Source organism: Nanorana parkeri, unplaced genomic scaffold, assembly GCF_000935625.1.
Source record: "Nanorana parkeri isolate BGI_ZX_2015 unplaced genomic scaffold, ASM93562v1 scaffold94, whole genome shotgun sequence".
In the NCBI taxonomy this organism is placed as follows: Eukaryota; Metazoa; Chordata; class Amphibia; order Anura; family Dicroglossidae; genus Nanorana; species Nanorana parkeri.
Genome location: NW_017306362.1, coordinates 239,433 through 264,152, shown reverse-complemented (window position 1 = coordinate 264,152; position 24,720 = coordinate 239,433). Strand labels below are relative to the sequence as shown.

General features: G+C 42.4%; 1 protein-coding gene across 1 annotated transcript in view; it reads left to right on the top strand.

Moving 5' to 3' along the window:
- The window catches only part of CCDC30 (coiled-coil domain containing 30), a 50,126-nt gene that overhangs the window by 9,093 nt on the left and 16,313 nt on the right, over positions 1-24,720 (top strand). The window contains exons 2-15 of the mRNA XM_018552667.1: positions 187-369; positions 1,010-1,130; positions 2,068-2,252; positions 4,250-4,339; positions 5,998-6,063; positions 8,939-9,092; positions 9,904-9,975; positions 10,630-10,745; positions 11,570-11,640; positions 12,261-12,453; positions 15,442-15,558; positions 19,514-19,642; positions 21,897-22,265; positions 24,230-24,406. Of these exons, the coding sequence (XP_018408169.1) occupies positions 187-369; positions 1,010-1,130; positions 2,068-2,252; positions 4,250-4,339; positions 5,998-6,063; positions 8,939-9,092; positions 9,904-9,975; positions 10,630-10,745; positions 11,570-11,640; positions 12,261-12,453; positions 15,442-15,558; positions 19,514-19,642; positions 21,897-22,265; positions 24,230-24,406 (2,043 nt within the window). The remainder of the gene's footprint in view (positions 1-186; positions 370-1,009; positions 1,131-2,067; positions 2,253-4,249; positions 4,340-5,997; positions 6,064-8,938; positions 9,093-9,903; positions 9,976-10,629; positions 10,746-11,569; positions 11,641-12,260; positions 12,454-15,441; positions 15,559-19,513; positions 19,643-21,896; positions 22,266-24,229; positions 24,407-24,720) is intronic.

Sequence of the window (24,720 nt, the reverse complement as noted above, 5' to 3'; positions counted from 1 at the left end):
CCCAAATGGAAATGTTGTATTACATAAAATTCATTTATAATATTTAATTGTAGAAATGTAAAGCACCTAATCAAATATTGTGTGTGTGTGTGTGCGTGTGTGTCTTGGCGGCCATTTTAGACCCTGAAGTGGCATTTTCCATACAGTTCAGTCACGATTGTGATTTACGTCTGCCTGTTCCCTCAGGTGCACTATGAGGTGGAGGAAATCATCAGTAAGTTGGAGGAGAAAGGCCTCAGTCCAGGAAACTCAACAGAAGACTATTTGGCCTTCTTGTGGAATCTTTACCAAGTCGCGGAAAGAAATTTACTGGATGCAAATAACAGTTTGGAGGAGCTGAAACGGCAACAGGCCGAAGAAATGACAGAGGTGAGTGTACCGATAAAACCCTGGGCTTACGGCATGTGGAGGGATAAAGAAAGCCCCCCCACTTATTTATAATGTCCTAGGCTCGTTCACAGCAGGCTGCACGCTAAAATGCGCACATGCTGGTGTGCGTTGTGTAGGAGTGCTGCAATGCTCTGCCAGCTTCTTATTACGGGCTTTGCCCATGTTGCAGATATTACCTCACTTCCTGTCTGGTGATACCGTCGCCATTGTGACAGGAAGTGAGGTGAAATCTCCCTAATGCTGCCCTGAATAGCAGAATAAAAAACAGTGGTTCTAACGCTTCCCCACTATCCAAAGCTAAAAAAAAAAGTTTTGGGAGGACGTCAGTTTAATCAGGGTAAGTCTGGCTCCAGCCACATTTTATTTTTCTAGTTGTGCACAGAGCGGTAAAGGGATGGAACTTCTCTCAGGTTCTTGCTTGCAGTCTGTGCCACCCTCAGGGAGATTCTCCCTCACTTCAGGTATCAGGACAGGAAGTGATGGGAAATTTCTCCAATGGGGGCACAGACTGCAACACACCTGTGCCTTTTGCTTATGAGATGCACCGTTATTGAAGACTATTACACATGTCATAGAACAATAAGGAGATGGGTTATGGATCTCGTTTATTCTGTATAAGGTTGAGAGCTACGTGGCTCATATCCGGAGTCTCACCGAGGAGAGGGAGGCGCTTACCACAGACTTTGAAAAGGAAAATATACAGCTAAGGATTGAACTGGAGAAGATGCAGATCCAACAAGGTGAGCCCACTTTATGTGATGCTTGTATGTGTACCCATTGAAAGCTACAAATACTTAATAAGGGGTAAGTTATTCCAACCAATCAGATTTCATGTTTTCTCCTGGTGGGCTGAGTCACCTTTGTGTGTTCCAGCTCCTATTGTTAGATTCTCCCCGTAATACACTGCCTGGGCAGAAAGAAAAAAAGTCACTCTCTAATATTTCATTGGACAGCCTTTAGTTTTGCTTACGGCACGCATTCACCATGGCATCATTTAGCTTATGCAATGTCACAACATTGATTTCTCTCTCATTCTCCCTGAACCACTCTTTCACAATCTGAGCCCGATGAATCCTGGCATTGTCATCTTGGAATATGTCCAATGTGCCATCAGGGAAGAAAAAAATGAGTGATGGAAAAACCTGGTCATTCTACTATTTAAGTAGGCAGCTGACCTCATTTTTGGGAACATACTGTTGCTCAGGGAGACATTATTTTCACACACAGAGTCCAGACCCCATTGAGAATCTTTGGGATGTGCTGCAGAAGACCTTACACAGTGGTCCCGACTCTCCCATCATCACTACAAGATCTTGGTGAAAAATGAATCCAACTCTGGACAGAAATAAATGTTGGGATATTGCATAAACTTATCGAAACAATACCATGGTGAATGCGTTCTATATTCAAAGCTAAAGGAGGTCCAACAAAATATTGTAACTTTTTTTTTTTTTTTAGCCGGGCAATTTTTTTTTTTTGTTGTGTGTGTGTGTGTGTGTGTCTGTGTGTGTGTCTGTGTGTCTAATTAAAAAAAAGTGGGGAATGAACAAGGTCATGTGATTTCTCTGTTATTGAATAAACTGTTATTGAATAAAAAAAAAGTAACACTCCTCGAAATAAACTAAAATTGAGTTTTTAATTCTTTTTGAGCATCTTATCGTTCTGGTGTCATTTCAGAATTACAGTTGAAGGAAGTTGAAGAGATGCTGGATCAGGAAGGCTTGAGTGAGATCGCTCAAAGCAGCCCCAGTGAGCAAGTGGCTTATCTGCTGGTGGAAAGAGCCACACTTCTGGAGAAGCTGGAGGGCCTGGAACTAAAGCTGGACTCCCACTCGGAGAATCTGAGCAGTGAGAAGCAACAGGTAGAGCTGCTGGGAATTCTGGGGTGTCACTTGATTTTTGATCTGCTGGATTAGAGAGCTTAAAGTGACATTAAACCCTCAGAATTTTTTACATAAACCAATACTGTAATGTGCGCCTTACTGTAATCCATGGTTGTTTCCCTCTCTTTGCTGCTCTTCCTTTTAAATCTGTATCTCTTCTCATGCTGGGCAGAACTTCTGTTTTGCAGCAGACTGCCTTGTCTCTGGAATGAATACATGGTGTCTGTGTGCAGGTTCACAACCTGAGCCAGCACTACAGGAAGAGGCACTCAGCTGCAAAGGGAAGTTCTCCCCAAGCATGAGAAGAGATACAGATTTAAAAGGAAGAGCAGCAAAGAGAAGGGAAACTACCATGGATTACAGTAAGGCACACATTACAGTATTGTTTTATCTAAAAAAATCTGAGGGTTTAATGTCACTTTAAGCATGACCACCATCAGCCATAAGCTACTCAGGCTATTAGTAGCCTACATGCCCCCAGCATGTCTTGCCATTTTTGGCTTTTGTTGTTCCTAAATAGCTGATGTGCTATAGATGAGGTTCAAAAGTTTGTGTCTGGTGTACACTATATATTCCATAGTAACAAGTAAGACTTTTTAAGTTTGTTTTGTCTAAACCAACAGTCTGTATAGAACAGGGACAGTGAGGGAGCCAAAGTCTCCTAGTTTGAGACAAGTGATGAACATCAAAGGAATCAATATTCAAGCCATGGCAGGATGGGGTTAAGGCCAAAAACCAGTTGGACTTGGGGTTGTAGAGCATGCAGTAGAGACCAAGAGCAGTGGAATGCGAGTCCACATAGAGAACAAGGTTCTGACTCTTGTAGTTTCCAAATAGCTGATTGGCTATAGATGACCATGAGACGCTCAAAAGTCTGTGTCATAAATTTTGTGCACGCTATGTATTCCATAGTAGCGGTAAAGTTTTTGTTTTGTTTTTTTACTTAAATTTGTCTAAAGCAACAGTTTATATAGAATAGGGATAATGAGGAGGCCAAAGTCTACTAGTCTAAGACAAATGGTGGACAACAAAGTGGTCAATATCCAAGTCAAGGTCAAAGTGGGTTTAGGCCAAAAGCTATAGAGGCTTAGGGTTGCCGAGCATGGGGTAGAGGCCAAGAACAGTGAGATGCAAGTCCACTTGGAGATCAAGGCAGGCGTAGTTTTCCACAATAGTACGATCTCTTGATTAATCAAAGTGTATAAATATTGTTTTCTTTTTTTTAAATATATGAAAATGTATCTAATTATATAGCGCATGGGTTGTGTAGAATTAACTTGCCCATTTGCCTTTATGTGTGTGTTTCTGATTTGTTTTTAACTTGTTCGAGAACTCCAATTAAATCCTCCATGCTGAGGAGTTCCCAGCTCCACCCTCATGTAGCCGCCTTTTAAAGGAGACGTGCTATAAGAACAGGGGCTTATTGCTGAACTCCTTTTGAAAATGCTACTGCTATTGCTGTCTCTGTTAAAACCTTCCAGAGTTGGTGAACTTAAAATGACCTGATCCTTTAATACCATTTACTTAGGATGTAACAAAGGTCACAGCTACCCATTGTTGCATCACTAAGGTGTCTCTGGAATGTGGTTTCTGCCTTCATTTATGGGAGTTCCAACACTGAGGTCTCCAGTAGACATTAGAAAATTGATAGTTATGACCTCTGTTTTTATCATACTAATGGAAGCACGTTCAATAAAGTCCCTTTGGCTGGTCAGAATGGCTGAATATTGGGGAAAAATGCTTGGGAAGGATTTCAGTACAAGGCACCCTGATGGGGGATAGTTCACCACTCGTCTGAGAAATAATTCAACCTGCCAGAAAGTAACTGTAAATAAAATCTTGATTTTATGTGGACTTAATCCTGTAATTATCTTATAAAAGTGCATTGCCAGTAACAGTATAAGACGGGCATTAATTGTGTTTAACATGTCTTCAGTGAAAGGCGTTAGGTTACAGCTAATGGTTGTGTTTTGCAGGATGAATTGGAACAAATTCATCGGACTTTAGAGGAGGAACTCTATCAGCAACGCGAATCCATGAGACGCACCAAGGAAACCCTGTACAAGGTATATTCTATTCCATTAAACAATGCAGACTATCCAGTTTCTGTGCAAGCAGGAGAGGGCTCAGCCACCCTTCAAAGTAAACTTGTCATTAGTATAAGCTTTGTAAACTAAGGGAAGCAATACACAAAACAATAACAGCAGAAAATTCTCACAGACTGAACCATGTCTGACCTCCCAGACAATGAGCAACTTTGGGGGGTCAAATGACCTCCATATTGCACAGGATGATGACTACACTCGATCTTTGGCCATGAAATGTGCACATAGTGATGTCTAAATACACGGGAGCAGGGAAGAGTGGCAGGTCAGTACTGTCTCTAACTACAGGCCAACTCTTCCTGTTTGAAAAAGTGGTTATCTTCCAAAGTCTTCTCTTGGGACAGCCGGTGGAAAGGCCGTACATCTAACTAGAAGAACATCCTCCAGTGATATGTATATGTATGTATATATGTGTATATATATATATATATATACTGAGGTGAATTTATCAAAACTGAAACAGACAAAATCTGGAGCAGCAGTGCATAGCAACCAATCAGCTTCTCTCTTTCATTTTCAAATCTCAACTGAACAGAGAAGCTGATTGGTTGCCATTGGCAACTTCTCCAGATTTTGTGCGCTCCAGTTTTGATAAATTCCCCTCACTGTATATTATATTCCAGGTGCATTAAACAAAAATCTGTGCAAAGTCTTACAGTTGGTTTCCTTTAGAAAGCATCCATAGCCTGAGTAGAAAAGCCTGACCCCTGCCAGCATGCTGTGGAGAAGGACCCTTGCCCTCTGCATGGAAGCAGTGGTTTCTCTGCAGAGGTCTGGTGTGCCCCCTTCTGAGTCGGAGCTCTCCAATTTAGTAAATCCCATGCCCCTGCTGACTGGGGAGCCCTAGTTCTGTGTGGGACAACTGCAGAAAGACTAATGCTTCCAAACAGAGAACAAGACTCCCACTTTGCAGCATGCTGGCAGGGAACAGGCCTTTCTACTCAGACTGTGGCTTCTTTCTAAAGAAACTTAACTGTAAAACTGGCCATACACCTATAGATTATCTGCAGATTTTCTATGGTCAGATGGAAAAATTACAACTGATTCCTCCATCTACGCTAAACTGTGTGGACGGAGGAATCTCCCACTGGGCCAAACTTCAGTATCTTACTAGTCGGCCCCGCTGGCTGTTGAAATACCTGAACATTCTAATTGGATGCAGGCATTGTTCAGGTGTTTTGAGAGCCAGCTGGGCCGACTAGCAAGATACTGAAGCTTGGCCCAGTGGGAGATTCCTCCATCCACACAGTTCAGCGTAGATGGAGGAATCTGTTGCACTTTTTCCATCTGATAATAGAAAATCTGCAGATGTACGGCCAGCTTTAGGCTTTGCACAGCTTTTGTTTTTTTAATGGACTTGAAATGTAAGTTGCTGAAGATGAGTAACTGAAGGTTCATTGGGCCTTAATGTCTGCAGGTGCAACCAACTTTTATGGAACATTATTTACCTACAAAACAGTGCTTCCAAAACAGAGTATTTTTTAATTGCTTAATTTTGTATCTTGCTTTTGGTTTCCCTTTAACAATGCAGGATTCCTAAATAATTATTTGCTAAATAAAATGTCCTTTTTTTTTTTTAAATCATTCTAAATAATCACATAAAATGTTTTTTTCTAAAGGAAACCCTATCCCCAGTTCAGAAACCCTGGAAGAAGTTGTTTGGAACACGTAAAAATGCCTGTTCAGTATGTTAAAGTTACTTCATGATAGATCTAACTATACAACTAACACTCACAGTTGCTGTCTAACCTGCTAACAATACGAAGCACTAACCATATAACAATCCACCTTTAAATATGTTTTTTCATGCTTGGTGATCGGGGTCACTGGAGAATTCTTGGGTGCCTTTCTCCAGCTATTTTTCTGTTTCTGCTCTACATGTTCAATTTATAGGCCACTTTTCAGACCCCATAATATACCTCCATCTGACAGCAATTGACCAGGTTGGAAAATGTCAGCCTATATTTTTTAGGAAAAGGAATCACCAGCACTCAGTAGAATAATCCAACATGTCCATTTATTGGACATAGACGTCACACAATCACAAGAGCCAACGTTTTGAGACCACGCAGGGTCTCTTCATCAGGGCATAAAGAGTGGACATGTTGGATTATTCTACTGAGTGCTGGTGATTCCTTTTCCTATATTGTGTCTGCACGGTGCCATCCGTGTTCATCACTACAAGCACCATTGTCTTCATAGGCCTTGATTGCTGCAAGGTGTGCGGAGGATTTCCCCTTCTATCCAATCAGCCTATATTGTTTTCACCTGAGATAAACTGGCCCTGAAACTGTCTGTGATTTTTCCATCTCTATAAACTTGCATACACAGGTAATCCTGGCATGAATCTTTGAAAACTAAAAGTCTTCAAGTAGACAGGCTATGTCTCAGTCTGTGCTCTGTAGTCTATGGCGAGCTGTAGGATGTAAAGTTAGCCATTGGCTTATGAAGATGGCCAGACATAGAACCATGATCCATGTGTCAGAAGATGTCTTTTAGGCCATCTAACGGCATAAACAAAAACTCTTGGGTTAACGAAGTGTTCCTGCCTATGCCTATAGTCAGAAAATTGTGGAGGCACTCACATTAACCTCTAGTGGTGGACAACCTGTCTGACTGCCAAATTTCCATAGTCCTCATTGCCAGTGGTGTTTCAGGTGCTCACAGATGCCAATATGACATTTTGGCAAATTCCGCCACAATGAACTTGTCATCAGAGTATAGAAATGTTCCAATGACTACAAGCAGTTGTTAAAATGAAGAGCGCCACTTTTAATGATTGAGACCTCTATGACCACCTTGGCTTGAGCTGCCTATATGCTTGGAATTGAATGTTCCATCACTCTATCAAGTTGTCATCATTTGTCCAACTGCAAGGAGATAGGATAGAAATTTCCCAATGAACCTGGTAGAAAAATCTAGTCCCTTTCAAATACATTGCCATCGTTTTTTATTTTATCTTTTATTAAACTGTGTTAAAGATTTCAGTCTATTGCCCAATTTTGACTTTACAATCAACCGCTTTTTGGTGGTTGATTGAATTTTTGGGATCACTTAGTTTCTGGTGATTACTTGAGATCGTGTTTGATTCTCCGTGGATGGACAGTGGTTGAATTTGACTGTAAATTGCCATGTGCATTGCCAGCTGTAGAGTCACAAGAGCTCTTCAGAACAATAACAAAGGCCGGTTTTCACTGTGGAAGATGAAAGGCCATCAACCGTGCTCAATATTTTTTAACATTCTTTCCTAATTTTTTTTCCACAAAACATTTTATTCACTGCAGGATTCAGACTGAACTGGATTAAATACACTAAACAGGGACGAGATCTCTGATGAATGAAACCATCGTGTTAACCATTCAGCTTTACGTGTAGAGCGGGTATTTACACACAAGTCACCTTTTGTTTAATTGATTAAAAGGTGTGAAGGGTGCATTCATGCAAAAGGAAATCTGTCATCTGATGATGGCATCTTTGCATGTACAGACCTCATTCACAAAGGACAATGTGGTAGTCTGCACCTTGTACACTGAGGATGAATGTCTTCATCCTGGAAACTGCTGATTTAATAATGAGCTGTAACAGGCAGATGTATCTGGCTATTGTGCCTTATGAGATCAGGTAGCCGATATAAAGGCGGGCAAATGTATACTAGGTTTATAGTGTTTCATACACGGGCTGAGATATCTGAACTGGCCTTTCGTTGCTTAGACGTAGTCCGGATCCTCAGTTACTAAGCATACAGCCAGGCTATTGTCCAGCCAATACTGGATATTACATATTTGGTGCACCATTGACCCTTGCTTTCTTGGCTGGTAGACACGCTGCAGTTTAGCCAGCATTTAGAAAATATATTTACTCATTTTGATATCCCTGCTGATTTGACTGTCAATTGCCATGTGTATGACCAGCTTTAAAGGCACAAAAGATCAGTACAACATTCTTTCCTAATTTTTTTTACCAACCAATCCCTGCAGATTGGTTGTCAAGCAGAATACAGAGTCCTTGCATTAGCCCGTTACTGAGCGGATCAGCAACTGTCTTATCAGTGTAGGGTAACTGCCTGGCAAATGAAAACCAGCTTTCACAGCTCTACTTGGTAAGGGGTGTATCCATGTGTTTATGGAGCCCCATAGCAAACACATTTAGAGCCTATCTGATCTCAACAGCAATCCCTTTATTGATGGAGAGTACCATTTGCTTTCATAGTTTCATATTTTAAAGGGCCAGGTTTTCAGTGCTATCTGGGGTTCCATTTGATAGACTTATCCTCAATTCCTGTCCTGATGGCCAACATTTTTACCAGACAAGTGGGGGAAAATCTGCAATAGGGACACGGGGAGAAATAAAAATTTGGCTTGGGTTCTAGCTTTTCCATACACATCACTGGCATCTTAACTGGGTTTATGGAATCACATGTTCCTGTGCAGATTTGTAGGATAGCTTCATTCTATCTGGGCATGGTTTCCAGAAAGTTACATTCAGAACAGTAAGACATCCAGGAAACCTCCCAAACAATCAGACATCATTTATAATAATATAATTTCTCTTGTTCTATAGTCATTTGATGAGGAGCTTGAAAAAGAAAGAAAAATGAGGGAGTGTGTGGAAAGAGATCTGAACGAAGCCGCCCAGAGGCTGAAAATGGCCCACGATGAGATCCGCAAGCTTACTGATGATTTGCTGATCAAGAAAAAGGAAATTAACGAGCTTGGTAATTTTAGGATTATTGTAGTCTGTTGTTCATTTCATAGTTTTTATTTACTTTTGCAGGCTATTAGGCCTATTTGCTAGGACATTAATGTGAACATAAAGAACAAAGCCAACCAAAACTTATATATCAGTCTTTTGCGACCACTGATATGTTAAATCGGCCATCTGTTTTTTGTATATCTCCTTGACTGTGGTCTCCACTGTGACCATTATCAAACCATACAGGAAGATTTAATTACTTCTCATTCTCCATAATATAAATAAAGACCCATGCCTTCAACATGAGGATGGTGCTGGAAACTTGCCACCATGTACCCATGGGTCATACACTTACTTCAGAGTTGGCTGTACGCAATTGCTCTGGATTGGCTTCCTGCAAGAGACCATGGAGAACCATGTCTGCTCAATGTATGTCAACATAGTGATTGCAATCTCCATTTGTGGTGCATGTGGCAGGGTGACAACTCAGAAGACTACTTAGTTGGCACCCCATAACAGGAAGTGTGTTAACAATGACCTTTTAATGAAAGCTGTAGATTTAAAAACATGTTAACGCTTATATGAGACTTTGGTGGTTTGGGTTTAGATTTACTTTTAAAGTGGAAGTCAAAGCATCAAAATACAGTCAAAGTCTTGTAGAGAAACTCCCAAACATGCATTAAAAACCTTCACTTATATAAAAATTGTGAATGTATGTATGAAGACATCTTCTAAAATCGGCTCACATGATCTGGTTGTCCTGGTTCTTATTTCTTGATTTTATTTCAGCCCTATTTTACATGACATGACCTTCTCCTCCTAATTCATTGCAGAGCATATTATGGAGAAGAAGAAGCAGGAGGCGAATGAACTTCAACAGCAGCTTAAAGATCTGAAAGAGAATGGTAAGTTGTTATTCCCCCCCTCCCCCCACCAAATACATACCTTTTTTTTGTATAATATTTCTTTATTGTTTCTACATATAATAATATAAACATATAAACATGTACACATCCTGTTAAGAGACTCTCCCAGGGAGAAATCCAATCAAAAACAGAAGAGAAAGATAATTATAACTGCTTCCTAAAACAGACCCCCCTAGGGGTCTCAACTAAAAAAAGAAAGCAAGGAAAATTACAACCCAAAATCCCTCCCATTCCTAAAACACCCACAAAAAAATACATACACTTTTTTTTTTTTAAACATAAACTGTATATGGTAATACAATAAAAGAATAAAGAAGTGGTACCTCAAAGGTGGCAAAATCATGTAAATGCAATTGATATTTGAATGTAGTGCAATTTAAGCGCATGTGTTTTGAATACAAAAGGCTGCGTTTGACCTGCTTTGCCTGCAGTGCAAATGCAATATCAATAGGGTATGCTGTGTTCAGAAAAACACAATGCAAAGCAGATCAAGCGCAGGTAAACTAATTCCTAATAGGAAAATGTAAAAGAAGCAAAAAATGTGTCGTGTGTAAAGGAATCAGTTTTGAAACTGTACAATGTTATTAACCATCTGAATTAAATGTATATATCGCATGATCTCTATGTATGCAGATTCTGCTGATTTGCAAAAAGCCAAAGAACATAACCTTCGATTAGATAAGGAGATTCTCGCCTTACGCCAACGAGTCCGAACACTGGATTCTGAAAGGAAGAAGCACGTGGAACAGGTAGGGAGTTGGGATGCTGAGATGTAAGCACACGATGGCGGTACTTAAAGTGACACTAAACTCAGGAGTAAAACCTTAAAAATGTGTCCCTGTGTGTGTGTTGTAAAGTAGTCACCGCTCCAAGCTCCCTCCTGTGATGGACTATGGTCTCAATACAAACCCGTAAACTAAACATGAGATTGTAGTCCATCACAGGAGTGAGCTTGGAGCGGTGACTACTTTACAACACACACAGGGACCATGGGGAACAAAAGTAGCCACCGTCCAGAAAGAAGGACAGTGGCAGCACCAATTCAGAGATGATTTGAGGATCTACAGCCGAGTGATACACAAATAAGGTACAATATTGTTAATAGTTAAAGCACTTGAATGCATTTTTAAGATTTAACTCCTGAGTCTAGTGTCACTTTAAAGGGCCTTATGGACTTTTCTGTCTCAACAGCAGTTGGCAGTGATAGAGGCTTAAGCACAGTTAACGGCTAGTAACAATATGAGACCGACTGACCTGAAAGAGAACTAGTCACTGTTACGCCTATTCTAGAGTCTAAATATTTAGCATTACAGAGGAAATATGAGCAAAATAAATAATGATATATATATAATGCTGTCTGTCATTAGCAATAACACAGCAGTTTTTGTTTTTCTGAGTGTGCTATTGAACAATGTTTTCACACACAACACCCAAGATTCTCAGATTGCATTACAATGATTGAGGTCCTAGAAATTTAGGACAATGGACATTTTATTATTGATTGGGTTGAATTATAATTTTGCATGTGAAATTAACTTTCTCTATAACTGATCATTTTTTTGTGTGATTACAGAGTGAAAAGAGCGACAGTGACTCTACGTCTACCCGCATGAGCCTGCAGGACAGTGAAGAACTTCATAAAAAGTAATTTTGTTGACTTTGTGTGAGCAGATCTTTGCATATTTTCCCTCAAACTCCTGAGGGAGATATCCAGAGATCTCCCATCCCAGCCTCTGAGTGAGATATCCAGAGATCTCCCGCACCAGTCCCCCTGAGGGAGATATCCAGAGATCTCCCGCACCAGTCCCCCTGAGGGAGATATCCAGAGATCTCCCGCACCAGTCCCCCCTGAGGGACATATCCAGAGATCTCCCACAACCAGTCCCTGAGGGACATATCCAGAGATCTCCCCAGGGTCAGCATTGCCAAAACTATTTTTTTAATTTTTTTTTTATTTTGCCTTGACATACATTTTAATGAAGATTTCTCCTAAATTCCCGTCATCTCTCCTTGACAGAAAGTGAGGAGTTATCTCCTACAGGAGCACAGACAGCCGTAAAAGAACCTGGCAGGGCTTCTAACACCCTCCCCACCCTATCCAGCACCAAAAAAGTGTTTTGGTTAGCGTTTCACTTTGAATGCATCAATTTATTATAACCTGGTGACAAGCACTTATCACACCAGGCAATGCCTATGAAGCTGTCTTTGAACTGTTCTTCTTTTACAGCTTATCTGCTTGAATATTTGTAATTTTTTTTTTATAGATGTCGACTTGAGGTTGAAGAAAAGGAATATCTAAATAAACAGCTCCTCCACAAACTAAAGAAGCTGCAGGCAGAGTTAGACGATATAGTGGAGCGCAATGAGGAGCTGGAGTCCATTCTGGGAGAGTCCCAGAATCGAACCAAAGAACAAGTGGATTACTTGGAATCAGAAATAGCCGGGCTCCAGAGAACTGTACGTAATGTCTTGGATGCTGTGTCCTACTGATGATATCAAGTAGGGATGCAACGATACCAATACTAGTATCCGTATCAGTGCCAATACCGAGTATTTTGGCAAGAACTCGTACTAGCCCAAATGCTCCGATACTTACCTCCGATACCAGAACTTCCAGCCAGCGGGAGATCTCACCCTGACTGCAAGTGCCAAGGGAGCATAGAGTCAGCTTCCTTTCCAATCAGGAAGCCGTGCCGCACGTAATGACCTGTCTTCCTGATTGGTCAGGAAGCCACGCTACCTAGCAACAAGTGACACCGGCTTCCCAGCCAATCAGGAGCCTGGGAGGCGGGTCATGACGTGCCACTTGTTGCTAGGCTTCACTTGTTGCTAGGCAGCCTGGCTTCCTGACCAATGAGGAAGCCGGACGGCACCTCATGACTCCCCCCCCCCCCCGCGCGTGCGCCAAGAAGAGCTGGTGTTTTTTCGCTAGAACATCAGCTTCACCAGCAATCAGCCCGACTGCCTGATAATCTTGGCACAAGGCACCAATACTCTGTATCGGCGAGTAACAAAAAAAGGTACTCGAAAAAACCTTATCGATGCATCCCTAATATCAAGGTTGTTTGTTGGGTTCACACTGTCTGATCTTCCTAGGGCCACATACACATGAAGTCTAAGTTCATATTACAGAATTACAGAAAGATGTTGTCAGCTTTTTCCCCACTTCACATTCCTCAATACAAATGGAAGCAGCAGTGAACACTAAGCTTTTATAACCTACACTCTGTTACTCTAGTAATGGGAAGTACAGTGGCTAAGGCTGGTTACACATGGCTCATTTTTGAAAACCACTCAGTTGCTCCATCCGTGCTAAACAAACATAGATGGAGGAATCTCTCCTGCCTGCTATTATATTCGAGCCACTCTGGCACCCTCGGCTGCTTGAATATAGGAACGGAGACTGCGTCTGATGTGGAATTTTCTACCCTACTCAGCTTTTAATTTAAGTTGACTTTAGTCAAACTGGGCGGTGCTGAGAGGGCCACCCAAGTCTTTCAAATTTGTGTCTCATTTAGCCGTAAGGCGTGGACATGGGCCAACTACATCTGATGTTTTTGGAAACAATTGACATGCATGCCAGTGCCTGCTAAGCACACTTCTAAGTTTGAATTGCAATTCCTTAGCAGTTAGAACTGCGGTGTATGTGTGTGCCTTGTATGTGTGGTTGTCTGAGGGCAGAATTTTTCAATTCAGTTTTGTAGGGTTCATTTGTTCTATAATATATTGGGCTTTGGGGGTTAACAAAGACTGTCGCATGTCAAACATGCACTTGTTTCTAATTGTCTGCTGGATTAGTGCTTCCTGCAACAATTCATTTGTTGCAAGGTGTTGGTGCGCCAGATCTGGGTGCGCTTACACTGGCGTGTCCTGAATTTATTGGACAAATCGAAGGTAATCTTTCACCGGAATCTTCCTAAATGCTCTACTCCCTCTCTCCTTGCATTGCTGCTCCTTTCTGGCCCTCCAAACACATCCCCCTCTCCTCTCCTTGCTGCAGTGCTGTTCATCGCCCCTACATTATTTACACTGCTCTGGTCATATTGGTCTAGTTGTGTATATTTTACAATGGTTTCCAAATTAGATGACCAGTGCTTCGTTATTTCGGTGAATGTGATCATACGTGTATTGAAACTGTCGCAAAGCACTTTTAGCCCTCAGTCACACTTTCAATGTAGGTTGCGTTTAGGGATCCCTCCATCAGGAACTTTCAATTTCCTGCAGCAGGAATCCCAAATCTGCCATATAAAAGCGGCAGCTGTCACCCATTCAAGTTATGGATCGTGTGCCCTCTCTGTGTTATTTTTGCCCCCGTCTCCAATATACACTCTCACCGATACTATTTTAGGTCTGGTACTCCTCATTCATCCCGTATGTGATGTTTATTGGTTAATCTGTACTGTACATTGTAGGTTTGTTATTTTACCTGCTGTACAATTCATCTGAATACCGTATGACGTGTTTTGTACTCAATACTTTTCAATAAAAATGATATGCAAAAAAACCAAAAACAAATCGGGTGACAGCGGCCACATTTGAGAAGTGGTAGAAGGCAGACACAATGCATGTAATCGTATGTGATACAATTCAATCAATATCCATTCAATCAATATCCAATCACTATATCAATCAGTTTAGTGATTGATTCCTAATCGCATGTAATCGTATCACATGAAAGTAAATGCAGTGTGCCAGCGTTGTGCTGCTTTCAAATGCAGCCGCTGTCACCCGATCATTACCTTGAACGCGTGACAGCGGGTGCTTGTAAACGGCAGATTTGTAATTCCTGCTGCACAGAATCGCAAGTTCCTGACACAGGAATTCCTAGACGCACCTACATTGTAAATGAGGGCTTAATGTGGTTTGGCGTGGCTGGTGCAACAATGCAAAGAACTTATGTAATTGTTTTGGTTGTTTGGCGTAGAAAATGCATTGATATTTACACACAAAAAAACAATAAATATATCTAATTATTTTTTAAACTGTAGAAATTTTCAGATTCTCTCTGAGTATATGCAACCCTAAATCCCATGCAGTACATGTATTCATCCACAAGATGGCGCAGTGTGTTGCCATAGATTCAGAGGCAGTCAGCTGATAGAAAATAGCCTTGTTCTCTGTGCTGGGGGGGGACCTGTGAATGGAATGTGGTTTCCTAGCAAACACAAACACTATAGTGCGGCCTTTGTCAGATTGTTGTGTTTACAGCTGCAGCAGGGAGCCGGGCAGTGGGAGACTTTGACGTGCAGCTTGTGTCCCCTGTCCCCAGTCTCTCCTATCACCTTTGTTCAGGTTTTGTGGATGAACTGTCACCAGTAAATATATATCTTTAAAATGTGGCATTGTCAAGTTGTTAGCGGTAAGTCCTTCCTTTTTAAAAAAAATATATTTATTTACACTTCCCCCATTTAATTATATTGCATGCTTTTTATTGCCACCCACCAGATTATAAATTTGGAGTCCGAGCTCACGGAACTTGCGGAGCAGTGTGAAGCCAAAGATGAGGCCTGCCGTTCGGACGGACCGAGCACAGATTTAAAAAAGAAGTCCAAAATGGAGCAGGTGAGATTTTTATATGGAGCTGCCTGTGAATGAGATGACATTTTGCTTATCCCTTATGAATGATGCACGATAGCTGGGAGGTTTCAGGCATAGAGCTAGAGGGATCGACAGGCAAATATTGAGGGCTCATTCACACGAGTGCAGATGTCTGTGTACCATGAAGACTGACTGGATCTCTGCACCTGGGAGCCATAGGTGTTGTGTACAACCCGTCTCTACCAGTCACTGACAGGTTGCAGCTGTTTGCTGGTAAACCTTGCTCCAAGCGTGTACATCCATACCAGTTCTGATGTATGCCCCCGAATGCAGACAGTCTGCACCTGTGGCTTCTGGGTGCAGAGATCCAGAGAGTCTTTACGATTCATGGAGCTCTGTGTATGAGCGCTAAAAAGATTTACATCATATATATTTCTTTACCGTTACTGAAAAAATAAAGAAGCTGCCATTGCTATGCTCTCCTTCACTTAATAGTTTCTGGGTCACGGTTTTGGAACGGTTAAGAGCAGCCCCAAGGGAGCTGGCAGAAGTAAGTAAATCTGCTTTATTCAAGCCATCCATGACAACAATGAGCACTTAAGCCTTGCAGTGCAGGGGTAGCCCCGCTGCAAGGGTGCCTTTTTTTTGCCCAGAGATTTGCTTTAAGTTGATCAGGTGTTGTGCCTTCCCTCTGACTTTACTGATCTGCATACTTTTTCCAGGTCAGTGACTCAAAATGTTGAGGCCAGAGACAGCCAGACCACTAGAATTTTCTGAGGAGGGCACCTGTGGCAGCCTGTAGTTTTGGCTCAGTCCAAGTATCCCTTAAGAGTGGCTGAACAGAATTACAGAATATGTAGATGGATACATGTGATCATTGTAATTGTATGTTGTACTCTGTAGTTGTACAAGAGAACACCATTGTGATGGACATATACATACACGTACGTTTGCATCTTCAAGTCTTGTTGACCACATTAAGAGTCTATGTCGAGGAGCTGTTGTTCACTTTAAGACGGTTTTGCATTCTGTGATTAAAGAAGAACTCTAGGGAAATGTTTTAAGTGTGGGGGTAGCCCCACTGCAAGGGTTAAGTGCTCGTTTTTGTCTAGGGAGAAAAATATCAAAGTTATATTTACCAGAACTTCCGAGCCGGCTTGCTCTTAGACCAATCTGTGGAGCCTTTCTCCCCCTCCCGCTGCAATGGTCTAAGGTCCGTGAGTCACCACATTCTATACACAGTGTATAGGATGTGAGGATGCTGATGGACCTCCTCCATTGCTGCAGTGGAGAAGACAAGCTGGAGGAAGGCTCCATTCACACCTAAGTGTATTGTCATGCGTCAATCAGCACGTCTAAGCGCTCAACCCCAGGAATCCCATTCAGTTTTATGGCCCCTGTTCACATCTGGATGTTTTGTTGCAAGCAGAAATATGCCTGTCGCATGAAATACTACATGAGCTAGTTTGGGGCACATTCAGTGCGTTTTCTTGCCATTGACTCAATAGAAAGCACTTGAAAAACGTGCGTTGCGATTATTTTTGAGCAGATTCAGTGCGTTTTGCCCATGCACATGAATATGCCACAATCTGCTCATAAAAATGTGCAAAAGATGCTAAAAAAAATAGGTGTCGCTTAGGTGTGAGTGCACCATAACAGCTTGCCGATTTTGAAGATCGGATGAGGTATAACTTTGTGCTTTGCCTCCCTAGACCAAAACAAGCACTTAACCATTGCAGTGTAGGGGTAGCCCCAGTGCAAAAGTTAATTTAAAAAAATTCCCTGGAGTTCTTCTTTAAGCCCGGCCTTGTGGGTGAAACATGCCAGAGGAGGAGGTTCCAGGCAGAGACTCCATTCATGTTGATGAATAAAGTTAGAAGCACTTAGAAATGATTCGGAGGGCAGCCCATTTTTTTCCTCTAGATTTGCATGGTCTGTGGGCCATGGGATGAGCCCCTGCTGGCATTCATTACCCAATCTTCTGCAAGGGGGGGTCACCTGATTCGGGGTGTAGTGTACCCTAGACTTTTGCAGCATTTACCTAGTTAATCTTCTGCTGGGTGTAGATTTTCCATCTCTGGTATATCAGGATAAAAATTCCTAAGTAGCGGACTCTTAGCTATTGCCAAACTAGAACACACACCTAGACACATCCGCAGCCATTCCGATCACCACACCTTAATATTATTATATTTCTTTTACCTGTGAAACAAAATCACGTGTACTGGCAAGATTAGACTTGACTTTAGAACAATCGGCCTCATCTATGCCAGTATTACATAGTTACATAGTACATAGTTGTGTCCCCCCTGAACTGATGTCCCCAATATCCTGCAACTTGATGATTCTTCCTCTAGAGCTCATTGTCTGTGTTTTCTTTACCTTGAAGGATTAGATTATCCTGCAGTACCAAAATCTTTATCTTCAGCTCACTTTAGACACCATTAGCTCTGTGCCACACGTGCTTGTTCACTGGCCTTGTGCGGCCTTCATCCGGGTTTCGGTGCTATTAAGTCACCGCTTCCTCATAGCTGTTACTTACTGCTTTCTGCCTGTCTGCCACTAGAGGGTACAGTAGCGCAACCCCTAAGTTTTTGCATGTGCCCTTTTGGAGCCCATTGACACCATAACACGGGGCAACAAGAGCGTATTCGGTTGTGAACTCATCTCACAGCACAGAAAAAAGGTTCTGCTCTCTTTTTCAAAATGCAATTTTATCTGTGTGTTGTGGTGCGCTATGGTACAGGTGCGCTGCACTGCAGCGCGCGCCGTATACTTTGTTCTTTGGCTGCAGTTACCAATGAATTGTAATACCAATGTGCAGTGTTTTGCTGTAACACGTTGTGCATTGTATGCATTATGGTTTGAATGGGCCCTTACATGCATTGCGCACAGTGTTTTGTTTTGAATGCATGATAAAAAAACATATTTGCACTGAGAACTTTGATCTGGGTATGTGATGGCCAACCTGTTAATTGGTGAATGAACTTAAAATGCAGATTTTTTTGCGAAATGCCCTCTTGCAAAGGTGCCTCAAGTTGAGGTTTATATTTTGCCTTCATTGGTTCATCCCTCCCCCCTCATTAACATGCTAATTACATTTTTACATTCAAACTTTCCCATTTTCCTTCTGTACCTTATGTTAGACCCAGTGATATAATCGCTGGGTCTCTATTCTTCTCTGTGCAGATCATGGGTGGGTGGAGAGGCCGGCATGGTGTTGTACATAGCTTCCTGAAAACATCACAGCACTCTGTATCTGGACTGAGGGCTCTTGAGAAGAGTACTGAGGCAAGCAGTGGGCTGGCTCTTGGGGGAAGTTATGCAAATATCAAAATGCCTTGATAGTCAGATATCAGTTTAGATTAATGGGCATTCCAAGGCAACTGGACTTGCTGTATTTTTCTTGGAGACATTTCACTGGTCATCCAACCAGCTTTCTCAATTCAGAAATATATATTTATATATTTTTTATTATTATTTATTTATCATATATATTATGACCTGGATGAATGAGAACCTTCAGACATATTCCAAGGCAGACTTTATTTACATGCAGACTGCCCTAGGCAAAGCTTACATGTGACGCTGAGGCTCCATGATTGAAAGAACTGAAATCCAGTGAAGGAAAGGGGCGGGCCAGGGACAGTTAGGTGAGGGAGAAAAGTGCAAGGATGATGCTGGATATTCTCCAGCAAGGAAATGAGGAGGGATCTATGTGACTTGCTGCAGCTTCTAATGCATATTGCGAGAAGCTCGCAGGGTGCAGTGAAATCAGAGTGAGCAATTTCAGTCCAGGAGAGCAACCGGTAAAACTGCAAGACTGAAGCGAAGGCCGGAGGTCAGCGATAACACCTTCTGAAGCTTAGACTCCAGGCGTTGGTCCGTTCTGGGATAATGGTCGTATATATAGACATGCCGATGATTTCCTGTTTTATACTGGTTTTGTTAATGTCTATTTTTATTGACCTTTTATTAGGAACTAACAGAATTAAAGCCGATGCTGAAAGGTATACAAGATCAGCTGCTGAGAGCAGAACGGGAGAATAACAACTTGCGTTCAAGAAATGAGCATCTGGAAAAAGAGAAACGTTTGCAGGATGATAAGGTGACTCCAACTCGTGTGAACATTGCTTGTGTGACGGGCAGAATGACTTTATTTTAGTTGTGGGCGCACATTGGTGGAGTAGATTGCTCGCAGGCTTGTTTTCTTTTTTGGTTCTGAACACGGAGCCGCATTCCTCTTCCTGCATTCCCCAAAAAATTCACATCCTTCCTGCATGAGAGTGAGCAGGCAGGCCAGGCAAGCAACACTCTGCTTTGTTTTGGGGAAACAGAAAGCAAGAGAAGCAGATCACTGAGTGGCAGGTTATCTCACCCAGCAGCAGTAAATCGTTGTGGCTGCTTCACTCACTATAAAAGCTCTTACTCAGTGCCAGGACAAGGTTCTTTAGAACACAAGGCTGAATGGCCAAAGTGCACCCCCCATGAGCTATGAACCAACTTCGCAGTATGGATTGCTGGTTCTGCCCTATTTGGACCCCCTTCATGATGAGCATGCAAGGTGGCTGCCTGTCTGTCCTCATCCTGCTCTTACTAATGGATGAAGCGGATGACTTGTAGTAAGAAACAAATAGGTCCTTGATATGTAATTTTAGTCTTTACTCTTAAAACTTTGCCTACAATAAATACATAACAAAGTGAAACATTTGCAAAGTGTTAGAAGGATGACAGTGCCACGAAGACTGCGTAGCTCCAGTGAAGTTTTTTTTATTAAAGGAGAACTATGAGGCGAGTGCTTTTCACTCACCTCATAGTTCTAGCCGACCTGTGACAATGAGACTGTCACAGGTCGGCTCAGTAGATCGGGAAGTGAGCGAACCCATACCGGGTTCGCTCGCCTCTCGATCCTGTCACAGCTCTCTGCCGTGACAGGGGAGGGGCTGGATTCCCCCCTCCCCGCTCCGATCCGCCAGCGCTGACTGGCGGAACGGACGGGGGAGGGGGCGGGTACAGCTGGCCCTGCCTCTAGATAGGCAGAGCCAGCTGTCACTCATGCAGCGGGATCCGCTTCAGCTGCGGCGTCTCAGTATACTGAGCTTTGGGTGACGGGAGGACGCTAGTTTGTGTCCTCCCGTTACCCTAAGGAGAACTATGGGGAAAAGCCTTAACCCCATAGTTCTCCCTTAACAAACACACCTGTACTTCAGCCGCCCAAAACGCATGGAGATGAATGCTCTGTGTGCATTAGGGTGTGATATATTGCTCAAAAATAATGCGGGTGTGTTTAATTGTTCAGTTGAGGCTCGCTAAAGACATGTTGAAATTCTAAGTGCACGGTCTGCGTTAATGCAACACACAAAAGGTGTGACTAATGAAAACATTGGGACTGTGGTCTGATAATGGATGACCATACCTGAAAAGTATCCAAACACCCCCAAAAATGTAATATATCACAGCTTGGCTGGACTTGGGGGTGGACCTCCTTTTTTTTATTGCTCTATGGACCACCCTTGGGACAGAACAAGAGGAACGTCTTCTAAAGCAATAACACAGGCAACATTGGAAACTTAGGAAGTGTGGAGAGAGTGCCACAAATCTAGTCTGAGTCCATTAAATCTTTATTACACATGACAAGAGATCACAAGGAAAAGCCAATGTGTATCGGGGCCTCAATACTTCCCCCTTCATCAGGGCTTAGATGTTAATAGTAAACTGGGAGAATACTGGACAACAAATTGTAAAATAAAGGATAAGATTCAGCTAGTGAAGGTCAGGCAGTGAACGGGCAGCCCAAACAAGCTAAATGTTCTCCTTTATTTTACAATTTGTTGCCCAGTAATCTCCCTTTTTACTATCCGTACCCAAGCCGTGAAGAATGCAGAGTACTGAGCCCCTAAAACATAGAGCTTTTCTTGTGATCGCTAAAAAGAAGATTTACTGGACTTAAACTTTTTATGTGGAGCTCTCGCTCTCTCCATACTCCTTTAAACTACTTGGAGAACCCCCATGGGTACCCCAGCTGACAAAAAGCTGCCTCAAAAACTTGGATCCAAAGTCTTATTTATCCTGTTTTTGGCTTCAGCGCTCTACCAACACACCTACTGTTAAGCATTGGAGCCTGAAAGAGGTTCCAACCCTTCCTCACTCTATCTAGAACAAAGGACAAAAACATTTGGCGGGATTTCGACTTTCGACTCCATGATGTTTTTTTTAATGATGCAGAAGTCCTGGGCTTCCTCCAAAAGGCAGATGATTATATTTGACATCAGTTCATGATGTAGACAGTATGCGATTGACATACAACTTTACTCAAATGTTGTGACCCCTAACTGAACATTCTGTCATGCTTTATGTATCAGATTTCCGAGCTGATGGAGCAGTGTAAGAAGCTGAAATCTGAAGTCGGAGAAAAGAAATTGCACACAAATAAGCACTTAGGAGAGGGGGGCAAGGATTTGGAAAAGGAAAAATGGATTTATAGTGCGGCTTTGTCCGAGCACCAGAGGAAATGTGAAACCCTCCAAAGACAAATCCAGGAGGGACTGGAGGAGAAGCATCGCTTATGGGAAGAGAACTTGGAGCTCAGACAAGAAGTGACAGTCGCCAGGCAGGATCTGCAGGTCAAGAGAGAGGAGATTGTACGCCTTAGACAGGACCTCTTCAATATGCAGAATCCAATGCCCAGACCTCAGATCTGCGGAGATGGAGCTGAGCAGAGTGTTTCAAAGGTACTTTTTAATGTTTTCTGTGTGTTGGGGAAGTGGAAGGGCCTGCTCATGTCTTGCATATGGTCCTGCTAATTCTTATTGTATGTTAGTATGGAAGTTTGATGAAGTTAGGTTGAAAGAGCTTGGGAAGAGACGCAGAGGTGCAGATGTACATCAACCCTCTGAGCCACACTCTGAGATTGAGCAACTAATCAAGAATTTTTTACATAGGGGGAGGGTGTGCTTAGCCCTGTGCAAATACCTAAATTATGTTAACATAGGCAGCACAGGTGGCTGTAGGAGATATCACCTATGATGACAAACACCCAACTTATTGTAACAGATCGATCTCCTGCATTGACTGCTGCTCAGTTTTCTATTGACGTCAATCGGATCTACTCTAAAATCAATGAATTTCATAAAAATTATCCTGGAAATTAATTAAAATGTAGATGTCGTCTTTTGTATTTAAAATATTACAATCGGAGGTCATTATAAAAAATAAATCTAAATGCAGTAAATGTCCATCTGGGAATTTTTTTTATATCTTTTTTTAATTTATTTTGAACAATACAAAAAAAATCCCCAACACACTTTCCAGCAGATCAGTACAAACAGATCTAATTGGACATTTAGGTTAAAAACAGGTTTGGTTTTTTTTTGTTGCATACTTTTGCAAATACAAGGGAAACTATGCTGCTGAGTAAAGGCGCCTCTGCAAAGTGCGGCCCCTGAACCACAGTGTACAGTCCTGCCCATGTGCACCTTACCTGTGCTAGTTATGCATTGATTTGAGCTGTTACCATTCTTTGCTTAGTTTGATTTGGTGCGGGAACACACTTGGGGTGTCTTCAGCTGCCGGGCCTGTGCATTTTGCTCTGCCCATGTGCACCTTTCCCTTTTTGCAAGTTTCATACAAATGAGAGTGGCTGCTGCCATTGTTGCTTTTTTGGATTTGGTGCAGAAACACACCGGAAGTCTGAGGCTGCATTGTAAATGCTGTGTCTGGACATCTGGTGTATAGCTGTACCTTTTTAAGGGTACCTTTTTATGGGGCTGCCTCCAGGTGGGCCTGCTCTCTGTTTGGGCAATGTCCCCTAGTTTGGAAACACAGATAAGAGTTAGGTAGGCTATGCACACAGCAAAGTTTGGCCGCTTCTTGATGAACTGGCTGAAATTTGCACAGTGGGTGCCACGGTTGGCACCCTTCTGCCCAGCATCTCTCGATCAGCTGATCAAAGGAGCTGGTTGGAAAATTCTCAGCCGAACGGAGCTTGCAGCCAGTCAGCCAGAATACAATAGAAACAGCAGGGGAGTCCTCAATAAGCGCTCTTAAAAGGTGATGGAGGAATCTGTTCTATTTTCTTCGTTTAGCCTGCAGATTTGTGGAAAGAACCCAGTGTTAGGGACCCTTATCAGAGGCTTCCAGATTTATTTGCAAAGGTGTGCAACTTTTATTTTGCTGGCTAGCATGAAAGTATTCTGGGGACCCCCCCTGTACTGTTTTTTATATTACCCTGCCCATGTGTACACTTCCCTTTTGCTAATTTCAAACAGATCAGAGCAGTTGCCATTGTTGCTCTCTTTGCTATAACTTGTGCTAAATCCACCCCCCTAAGCTAAACTGAGCTAACTCTCCCCCTCCAGTGCATACCTACACTGGTTCCAGAGCCATGGCCTCCTCTGGAGTTTCCAACGTGTCTGTCAAATATATCTCTTCTATATATGGCCCCATTCAAAACAAAGGCAGGGCCAGCACTGAAGAGGTTTTTGTCCTACAGGCTGGAAACACCGGAGGAGGCAGTGGCTCTTGAGCTAACGTGAGAAAGCAGCCTTTCCTGAGTGTGTTAGAAATTGAGTGGATGATGTTATTACCTGTTTTTTTACTTTTCTGGCAAAAAAAGAAGGGGACTCATCTTCTGTCCCTTAAGGAGATACTCAGGAAGGTTCATCACCATATCTTGCTTTTTCTGCTATTTTGGCAGAATCTGGCTGGGGATGCTTTTATCCAGCAGCAGTTTGAAGAAATCCGCCAACTCCGCCAAGACCTGAACAGAGTGCACAACGTCTGCAGCTCCGCAGAAAAGGAACTGAGATACGAAAGAGACAAAAACCTGGAAATCAAGAAACAAAATATCCTTCTGCAGAAGGAACAAACTAAGGTACAGTATCATAGTCATTTCTGATCGGTTGCCATGGCATAGCACACACTACTGTCTGAGACTGCTTCCCATCCACAGTCTGTAGATTAATGTTTCCCTGCATGCTGCCCAATGGTGAGGCTACATTAATCTACATCATTTTTTTGACCGCTACCACCCAAACTCAACTGTTCCTGACACCTCTGGTCCCCTCTAATGATTAGGAACCAATCAGGGCACTTCTTAAACATGTGATAACTATATCAGCTATGACACAGTGATCATAAGCAAGATGAAGACTTAATTCAGGAAATATATAAAGTGTGTGTGTGTGT